At 49.5% G+C, this 10454-nt stretch overlaps 1 protein-coding gene across 1 annotated transcript; it reads left to right on the top strand.

The window, feature by feature from the left end:
• Positions 1-871: 871 nt before the first annotated feature.
• LOC125539609 lies at positions 872-9161 on the top strand. The gene is made up of 3 exons (XM_048703107.1): positions 872-1448; positions 1562-1939; positions 8852-9161. The coding sequence occupies exons 1-3, from the start codon at positions 1003-1005 to the stop codon at positions 8874-8876; spliced, it is 849 nt and encodes a 282-aa protein (XP_048559064.1). The 5' UTR covers positions 872-1002; the 3' UTR covers positions 8877-9161.
• The last annotated feature ends 1293 nt before the right edge of the window (positions 9162-10454 follow it).

The raw sequence follows: 10454 nt of genomic DNA, 5'->3' as shown, positions 1-10454 counted from the left end.
TTGGGTCAGGATTTAATTTGAGCATCAGTTGGGACCGTTCACTCGGTTGGCACCTAATTGTCTCAACCTTAATTCTTCTCTTCCGGAATCATTTTATGTCTAATGATGGTGAATGAATCTGGACGACGACGTGCCTACGCCTACTTTGTGCGTGTGCCTTGGATTGGATGCGTGCATGATTGATACGTACTGTAGATTGGACCAACCATTTTCATCTTGGAATGGAGCTAATTATAAGAGGGTGTTTGGGTACATTTTAGTCCCATGACTAAAAGTAGTGAGACTAAAACTTGCTAGCCTCACCTATGCTTGGATCCAAATACTAAAGAGACTAAAATTAAGTTATTGAGCATTTATTATCCTTCAAACCCTCCAATTCAGAACTCGCATGTGTTAAAGGAGAGACATTAAATGAAAAGAGAGAGGGCTAATACATATTTTAATAGGTTTCCTATGACTAAAAATTTTTAGCCTCAAGACTAATCCTAACCTCTCTTTAGTCAGGGGTACTTGGAACTTTAGCCTCTAAAAAAGACTATTTTTAATCAGACTAAAAATAGTCCCTTGGATCCAAGCACCCTCTAAACTAGCCACATCGATATCTAATCTAGCTAGTTCCCTTATCGTCTTGTCATCTTTATGTTCGTGCGGTCACTATCAAACCAGTGTCTCCACCTGTGAACTATATAGCCCTCCAAAATTGAGCTAAGAAAACAGATCCCAGATCGCTATCTAATCCCTTATCATCTTGTCATCTTTATGTTCGTGTGGTCACTATCAAACCAGTGTCTCCACCTGTGAGCTATATCAATGTATATAGCCCCAAAGTTTTGTCTGAATGCCATGCGAATGAAACGTCAGCGCCTGCCTTCTTCTAAACATGTTCAGTTCAGTCTATCTAGGCCACTCGAACGCTTCACCCATCTACCGACGAACGCAAAAGGATGGCATGACAGCAACCTAACTATGTGCACTACTACTATATAGGTAATTACTGAGGAGATGCGGGAGATGACTGCCGCGGCTGAGGCGACCGAGGCGACCGAGCCGCCGATGCCGGAGCCACCGCCCGCGCCGCCGACCACGGTGAACGAGGAGTCTGCTGAGGAGCTGCGGGAGCGGGCGCCGCCGCCGGAATCATCTCCGCTAATCACGCAGGCACGTGAGGGGGATGGAGAGAGGGTGGTGGTCGTGCCGCCGCCGCCGGCATCGCCTCCGCTGATCAAGCCGACGCTTGGGGGCGTGGTTCCGGCTGCCTTCTCGTCGTCTCCGGCGCTGCCACGGCCGCCAGGCTATGCTGCCTCCGAGTCTGACTCGGATCTGGATCACGATCCGTTCGCCAATCCGTCCGATGAAGTGCGTTGGAGAATTCGTTTCAAGATGACCGGAGGATGGAGATCTGGCGGGATGGTTTCGTGTAGATGCATCCGCGCTCAAGTTGGACGACGGTGAGGGATGAAGAACACGACATTTTGGCCGGGCGGTACCTGAATGCTGGTGAGATGATTCAAGCAGGTATGCGATTGCATATTGATGTCTTTGAAATTCTTGTGCTGGATAGCTTGCAGGTTTCTTCTGGCGGGGAGGAGCAGATCGAGATAGTCGATCTAACCACTTCGGAGCATCAAATCACGAGGCCGAATTCAGGGATTGGAGGAAGGTTTTGGGTGCTTGTTGATGACGAAGAAGAGGAGGTCGAGGATCGTCACTCGGTTGCAGCCAAAGATCCGAAAGAAACGCCCTCCGACGTGATCTGCGAGGCGTTCAGCCCTGGGTACTCGGAAGAGGAGGTGGCCACGTTGGTTGACGACATTGTCCGGGTGATGATCCGGCGCGGATTGGGATGCATCCCGAGGATAAGGTGGAGGTTGTTCGCCAGAGTATTCACCAGAGGACGGCGGCGACTGCGATCCGGCCTTGGAAAGGGCCTCTACCTAAGGTATGCATCCAACCATTAACTTTGTCAGATTTCTTCCTGCAAGATGCATGGACTCGTGTTGTTAGTAAGAAAAAGAAGAGGAAGGGGAGATCGGAGGCAGCGCCGCCGGCGCCGGAGACCAGCACGGCGACTGGGATCCGGGCGGCTAGGACTGCACGTTTGAATGCCATCTTGGGCCGTGATGGAGCTGTGGATGAGCGGGCCGGCTGTGAGCCCGTGCGTGGGTATGAGGCCCAACATGGGGGAGCTGAGGAGGGGCTTAGTGGACCAATTTTCAATGGGTATGTGGCCCAGGAAAATATGGTCTCTACCTCTGTGCATATCGGGCCATGCAGGAATTACGATCGGAGCGATCGCTCTTCTCTGCCGCCGCCTAGGGTAAGGAAGCGAACTGCGGTGCCCGGCTTCCCTCGGTGCGGACCTGGACGTGCCGCTCGTATTCCTCCTCTCTCTATGGCTGGGCGGGGGAACAATCCATCGGCCGATCCCAAGCTTCCTGCGGGTGCCGAGGCGGCGTCGGCTGGCCGTGGTGGCGGGCAACAAGGGCAGCGGACGGTGCTGCCGATAGGTCGTGGCGCGCCGCCGGGGCTGAGACCCGCGGTCGCTGCAGGCCGTGGGAGCCCGCCTGGCCCGTGACTGGCGCTGGCTGTGGGGGCGTCGCCGACTGCCGGGCGTGGCGGTCAGGGACCCAGGCCATCAGCTCTGGCTACAGTGCTACCTTCGGCTGTGGGGCGCGGAGTTGCTCCGCCGAGGCCACCGACAACTGCGGCTGTGGGCCGCGGTGCTGCTCCGTCGAGGCCTCCGGCGCATGCTTCGACCAATGGCCCAAGGCCGGCTGTCCAGGCCACTGCCGGCGTTCAGCCTCGTCCCGCGCCGCCGCCTAACTTCGTTACGAGGCCGACACAAAAACGCTCGGGCCCAACGCAGACGAGGCAGAACGCGGTTGCTGGAGAGTCTTATGATCAGCCCCGAGGATAGTGGGGGGATGATGGTTATGATGCTTATGGGGATGGCCAACACCGTGGATCGTCATCTACGGGAGGTGGTCGCGGTCTTGCCTGGCAGAGTGATGGTTCTGCTGAGAGACCTTTTCTCGGCCCTCCGGGTGGTTTTATCGAGGGAGCTTCAGGCCCAGACTACCGGCAGAGAGGTGGCTACCGTGGACATCGTGGTGGTCGTGGTCGGTACCGCAGACAGCCTCCGCCACCAGCCGTTGTTGGCCATGAGGCTTCTGTCATGGCAGTCGGTCCCGTTCAGACGACTGAGCTGCCTAGCCAGGCGATGGAGGTCGTGACGGCACTGGCCAACGTGGAGGTTCCTGGGATGGGAGTTTCAGCTGAGGCAGGCGACATGACTGATTCAGAGAGAGCGTCCAAGTGGGCACGTAAGAAGGAGAAGATGCTATGCTATCGATGTGGTGAGAAGGGTCACTTCATTGCTGAGTGCGTGGCGGAGTTGTGCGATTCGTGTGGTAAGCCAGCACATGCCACGGGGGGTTGCCCTCTTCTGCGTGATCAGGTTCCGGCTCTTACAACGTATGGAGTATATTGTGCTGAGTTGATGTTCTTTGAATCCCCGGCTGCGAGAGAGATTCCGGTGGAGACGCTGAGTTTGACCACTGGAATTGTGAAAGCTACCCAGGGAGAGGTTTCGGAGGCTCAGATTGTGCAGAGACTTCAGGAACTGGCTCCAGGTGACTTCCAGTGGGAACTTGTCAGTATTGAGAACAATGTGTTCAGGGTTGACTTTCCAACTGTGGATGATTTGCAGAGATTGCTGAGCTTTGGGTTGTGCAGAGTTCCTGGCACTAAATGCATTCTGGAATTTCATGAGTGGAAGAAGGTGGAGCCTAAGGGAAAGCCCCTTACTCAGGTTTGGTTACGGTTTTCCGGGGCTCCCTCTGAGCCTTTGACGGATGCTCGAGTTGTGGCTAGTCTGGGTATTATGGTTGGAAAAACTGAGAAAGTGGATATGGCTTTTACCTGCGCCCATGGGGTGGCCCGACTTCTAGTGAGTGTTCTGGACATTGAGTTCGTCCCTGATGTGGTCAACTGGATTTATAGGGGAGAGGTGTTTCCTCTTGAGATTGAGTTCAAGGATGCAGATCTGTTTGCTGAGGCAATTAATGGGACTGATGTGGATATGCACGAGGGTGATGACAGCACGGGTGCTAGAGGGGCACCGACTGATGAGGCTGGACGAGAGAGGTCCAACGGATCGGGACCTGTTGCTCAGTTGCCTGGGGACGGACCCGGGGTAGAGCCGGCACCAGCTTCCTCGGTGCCTATGAGTTCTCCGCGGTTTGGGTCGTTTCAGCCAACTTCGGGGGGGGGGGGGGGGGGGGGGGGGGGGGGGGGGGAGGTGGCGCCTCAGGTGGCTTCGCTTTCCCCCGTTCTCCCAGTGGTCGAGTTTCGGGAAATGACGGTTGCTGTGGAGGTTGTGCCTGGGGGGGAGTCCGGGGCAGGTGGCCTCGACCTCATCTCCTCTTATCCTGGCGCCGGCGACGCTGACGATGGCCGGTCAGGGGGGAGGCCGTCCGGGGCAGGTGGCCCCGGATCCCTCTTCTCCGGCAGCAGCTAGAGCGGCCACATCTCCAATGGCGCAGGGTGGGGGTCTAGGGCAGATGGCCTCGCTCCCCCCTTCTCCTTCGGCAGTCAGGACGATGACGCCCTCTGGCCAGAGGGGTGGGGTGGGGGAGTGCTCGGGCAGGCGGCGCCCGCGCTTCCCTCTCCTAGTTTACCGGCGGCCCAGGGCTTCGATATGAGACACTCGTCCGTGGGGCTTGGGTGCCCACCGCCGCTTCCTCCAGTTTCTCGGGAGGAGGTCATTGCTTTTGGTGGGATCCCAGACCCGGTATCTATGGGGCGACGGATGAGTTCTACTATCCAGGAGCATCCGGAGGTTGATGACATGCAGCAGAGGTGCTCTATGAGGGCGGCCAAGCTTCGTGACATTGAGGTCACTACGGGTATGTCTGTCAACGTGTCTAATTCTATCCTGCATTTTTCTAATGTGGAGATTATTAATAATGCCAACCAATTAGGAGTTTCGCTAGGAAGTACTAATGGTGAAATTTCCAACTCAGTTAATGATCTCCTAGATTTGGAAGCGGAACGCGCTTTAGAAACAATTCGAAACCTAGAAGCGGTAAAACTCATGAATGATGCAGAGATTAATGCGAGGGGGTCAGAATGCTCGATAATTTTTGTGCGGATCTTGCACCATCCACTCCTGAATCTGAGGAAGAGGATGTAACTCTAGAGGATGCAGTAGCTAGACCCACTGAGCCCGGTTATGAGGACCGGATGGAGGACCAAAGTAAACCCAAACGTAAGTGGAAGCGGAAGATTTATCCCGTTTCTGCGGTTCGTAGGAGTGCTAGGATTCGGACTGCCAAAAAATTTCATGATGAAATATGAAAAGAATCTTTTGGAATAACAGAGGTCTGAAGGACTTGGCTAAAAGAAGGTTTCTTGCTGAGGCGTCTCTTGAGCATAGATTAGATTTTATTGCTCTCTCCGAAACTGGGAGGGATAACTTTGCGCCCCAGTTTCTCAACACTTTATCGGGTGGTGTCGATTTTGATTGGCATTGCCTTCCTCCGCGAGGAAGATCAGGTGGGATCTTGCTTGGAGTGAGATGCGATTCACTGGAAGTCCGAAGTGTAGTGATGGGTGACTTCGCGGTTAAGTTTCGGGTCAGGTCCAAAGCTGATGGGTTTAACTGGGCTCTGGTGGCGGTTTATGGTGCCGCACAACCCGAACTTAAACCGGAGTTTTTGGCGGACCTTGTTCAAATCTGCAGATCCGAGCAGCTCCCAATTTTAGTTGGGGGTGACTTCAACATCATTAGGAGGAGAGAGGAAAAGAATAATGATAATTTTGACGACAGATGGTCGTTTATGTTCAATACCATTATTGAAAGCTTGGATCTGAGAGAGATAGAGCTGTCGGGTAGAAAATTTACCTGGGCTAATGCGTTGCCAAACCCGACGTTTTAGAAGCTTGATCGAGTCCTCGCGAGTGTCGAGTGGGAACAGAAGTTCCCTCTCGTAACGGTTCAGGCTCTCTCGCGTGGAATTTCGGATCTCACACCTCTATTCATGGACTCTGGTGAGCCAAATCACGTGGGAAACAAAAACACCTTTTTGTTCGAGCTGGCATGGTTTGAACGAGAAGGTTTCTTGGATCTGATTGCTAGGGAATGGGCTAAGGATGCAGGAGGTTCGACTTCTGTCGAGCGTTGGCAGAATAAGATTAGGCATTTGAGAAGTTTCCTACGGGGATGGGCTAAACGCCTTAGTGGGATTTATAAGATTGAAAAGGAGAGGCTCCTTTCTCTGATTCAATCCCTAGATATAAAAGCCGAATCCACGATTTTGCAAGCCGCAGAGCTCCAGGATAAACTAGATGCGGAGATGAGGTTGAAAGAACTTCTCCGCGAAGAAGAATTGAAGTGGGCGTTGTGGGCTAAGGTCCGTAGAGTGGTCCAGGGGGACGCAAACACTCAATTTTTTCACTTGATTGCTAATGGCAAGCACAGAAAGAAGAGAATCTTTCAGCTTGAACAAGATGAAGGAACTATTGTAGGTCAGGATAACCTGAAACTTTACATCACAGAGTATTATAAGCAATTATTTGGACCTCCGGAGGATAGTTGGGTGTCCCTCGATGAGTCTAGGATTGAGGATGTGCCTCAACTAACTGCTAATGGTAATGAGACTTTGGTTGCACCGTTCTCGCAGAAGGAGGTGTTTGATGCTATAGCGTAGATGAAAAATAATAAGGCTCCGGGGCCTGATGGATTTCCGGCGGAGTTTTACAAAAAAGTGTTGGCACATTATTAAGGGGGATCTACTACCAATGTTCCATGATCTTTTCTCTGGACAGCTTCAGCTATTTCACTTAAATTTTGGAACAATAACACTGCTTCCTAAGAAAACGGATGATGTGAGAATCGAGCAGTTCAGGCCGATCTGCCTTCTCAATGTTAGTTTCAAAATTTTCACCAAGGTTGGGACTAATCGGCTCACACAGATTGCGCATTCTGCGGTGCAGCATTCCCAAACTGCTTTCATGCCGAATAGAAACATCCTAGAAGGGATGGTGGTCCTTCATGAAACGCTCCATGAAATTCACTCGAAAAAATTGGATGGAGTTGTTTTTAAGGTGGATTTCGAGAAAGCGTACGATAAAGTAAAATGGCCATTCCTACAACAGGCATTGCATATGAAAGGTTTTGATGAAGTCTGGCGCCGCCAGGTTGAATCCTATACGCAAAAAGGGAGTGTTGGAATTAAAGTGAATGACGAGATAGGTCATTATTTCCAGACACATAAGGGCCTGAGACAAGGGGATCCGATGTCCCCTATCCTGTTCAACATTGTAGTTGATATGTTGGCAATTTTGATAGGAAGGGCTAACGAGACTGGTCAAATGGGTGGCCTGGTACCTCATCTCGTTGACGAAGGTGTGTCCATCCTTCAGTACGCCGATGATACAATCATCTTTATGGAGCATGACTTGGCCAAAGCGAGAAATATGAAGCTGGTGTTATGCTTATTTGAACAATTGACCGGGTTAAAGATTAACTTTCACAAAAGCGAGTTATTCTGCTTTGGTAGAGCCAATGACGAAAAAGAGGCATATAGACAATTGTTTGGGTGCGATTTGGGGGCTTTACCTTTCACCTACTTAGGAATACCAATCCACCATCGTAAGTTGACAAACAGAGAATGAAAGTGCATCGAGGACCGATTTGAAAAGAAACTGAGTTGCTGGAAGGGCAAGCTCATGTCATACGGAGGCCGATTAATTATGATAAATTCGGTTCTCACGAGTATGCCTATATTTCTTTTGTCATTCTTCGAAGTCCCAGTTGGAGTTAGGAAAAGACTGGACTTTTATCGATCACGATTCTTTTGGCAGGGTGATGAAATAAAAAGAAAATACTGTTTAGCCAAATGGGATATCATCTATAGACCGAAAGACCAAGGGGGTCTTGGTATTGAGAATCTTGAAGTTAAGAACAGATGTCTTCTCAGCAAGTGGTTGTGGAAGTTATCAAGTGGGACTGACGCCACTTGGGCGCAAATCCTACGTACCAAGTATCTTCAAACCAAAACTTTGTCTCAGGTGACAGTAAGGCCGACTGATTCACCTTTTTGGAAATGGCTTATGAAAGTCAAACTTTCCATGTTTAATAGAACGAAGTTTATTGTTGGTAACGGTGCTAGTACGCGATTCTGGGAGGATATTTGGCTCGGAGAGACACCCTTAGCCATTCAATACCCGTCCTTGTATCGTATCGTTCAATGACGTGAGGTTTTTGTTGCAACGGTACTTCAATATATCCCCCATAATATTCAGTTCAGAAGGGCGTTAGTGGGCAATCGTTGGGAAGAATGGCTACATCTAGTAAGTAGACTGATGGAGGTTCAGCTTTCTCAGCAACCCGATGAATTACGCTGGAAGCTTACTAGGTTTGGAGTATTTACAGTTAAATCAATGTATGTTGATGTTATCAATTCAAGCTCGATTCCTAGGTCCAAACATGTTTGGGCTGTCAAAGTCTCTTTGAAAATCAAAGTGTTTATGTGGTTTGTCCATAAACAAGTTATTTTAATTAAGGACAACTTGACAAAGCGTAATTGGACATGACCTACCAGGTATAGTTTCTGAGCACCTTTTTCTTGATTGCCCGCTAGCCAAAGCATTATGGAGGACGGTATATATTACTTTTAATATTACTCCACCGAGTTCTATCAACACGTTATTTGAAACGTGGCTTAACGGGATAGAGCCCGAATTAGAGAAACATATTCGTGTAGGAGTATGCGCCTTGTTGTGGGTGCTCTGAAATTGCAGAAATGATTTGGTTTTTAACAGGACAACACGCATTCATTTTTTGCAGGTTATTTTCAGAGCCACGGCGTTGATCCGTACGTGGTCGTTACTCACTCCGACGGAGGCCATGGAGCGTTTGGTTACTGGATCTATCCGCTGGGAGATGGTAACTCGGAATATCTTCAACCAGTTGGCTAGTTTACCTATCTCTCTTTTGCCAGCCGGTTGTGGCGTCCTTTATTTGGCTAGTTTGTCTTCTAGCCCTTTTTGGCTCTGTGTGAGCTACTCTTTACTTTTCGTTTGGAGACTTTGAGACCTTGTTGGAACCTATTTATTTGCTTTAATAAGATGACCGTATGCATCGTTCTGATGCAAAGGCCGGGGAGTCCTCCCTTTTTGAAAAAAAATAATTACTACATGGCACAGTTAACTAACTATGGCGCTTTTCAACACATGCTGTAGTACTGCATGGAGCAACAATACACACTCTCGATCTCTAGCTATATATGAGCCTTTAATCAGTTTTAAAAACTCGTGAGCCTCCATATGAGCAGGACTAAACATTTTCCAGGCTATTTAACTAATAATTTGCATGATGAACGTTCGGGATAGAACTGACTAGATCATAGTATTGTTTTCTTAAGGCATCTCCAACGCAGACCCTCAAATAGCTCGTGAACGTTCAGAATAGAATTGTCTGCACGCACTTCGCCATCCAACGCAGACCCGTATTTGTCCACGGACATGTCCGCTTGTTTGTTTTTTCGCAAACCGGAATCAAATCCGCCAGAGTTTGCTGGGAGTCTAGAGATCCACATGACGAGTCAAAAGCCACCCCATACCCATCTCCCCGCTTCGTCTCGATGACAGAAGATTGTTGCTGCGGAAGCACTACTATTTGTGTTTTGTGGAAGATGATTAGGCGTTTGATAGATAGCATCTTTGAAGTTTGCCACTGATCAATTTGTTTCACTATTGTTTCCCCTCTCTTTTTGCCGTTAAATGCTATTCCCTCCTTCCCATAATATATGACGTTCTTTAACTACACTACTGTAAAAAAAATGTTTTACATTATGGAACTGAGTAGTACAAGATTTGGCGGAAGCAAGCTATAAGCACTATGCCTTCCGTCAAACAAAAAACTTATTCACATAGTCTTTTTAGGCATCATGCAGTTTTTTACGAAAAGCTATTTGACATATTTGGCGGAAGGTTACATATAGCCGAGCTCTACTATTTGGTGGGAGCTCGATGAAAAATGCTATTTTTTAAATTAATAAAGGCAGACATTTAACATATAAAGTTAGATGATCGGCTCTCGTATCCGTGTTCGTGAAACGCGTCCATGAAGCGTGTCACCACTAGCCGTTAATCCTTTTTTGCGGGATGGATGACAAGAGCACGCAAGGCCATCGGGGTGTTTTTATTTTGTCTGTCCCGTTTCCCCCGGCAAACATCATTGCCACACCCCCTTTCCCTTTCCAAATTTCCGGCCGGTGTCCCTTCACCATCATCACCACCTCTGCCGCTAGCTAGCTAGTTCGCGGCCACCCATGCCCCCCCTCTCTCTCTGTGTGTGTGTTGGTTAGTTTAACTAACAGCTCGTGTGTGTGTGTGTGTGCCCACCCAATTTGTATGTAGCTAGTCTGTCGTCTCAGATTTATCAAGCA

This window comes from Triticum urartu, chromosome 1, assembly GCF_003073215.2.
Source record: "Triticum urartu cultivar G1812 chromosome 1, Tu2.1, whole genome shotgun sequence".
NCBI lineage: Eukaryota > Viridiplantae > Streptophyta > Magnoliopsida > Poales > Poaceae > Triticum > Triticum urartu.
This window is presented reverse-complemented; position numbering and strand designations above follow the sequence as displayed.

Excerpts from the sequence above, each read along its gene's own strand:
- LOC125539609 (XM_048703107.1), top strand. The coding sequence starts at position 1,003 with ATGCGGGAGATGACTGCCGCGGCTGAGGCGACCGAGGCGACCGAGCCG. Across the intron at positions 1,449-1,561 it reads CGCGCTCAAGTTGGACGACG|CTTGCAGGTTTCTTCTGGCG; the intron begins GTGAGGGATGAA and ends TGTGCTGGATAG. Across the intron at positions 1,940-8,851 it reads GGAAAGGGCCTCTACCTAAG|GTTATTTTCAGAGCCACGGC; the intron begins GTATGCATCCAA and ends CATTTTTTGCAG.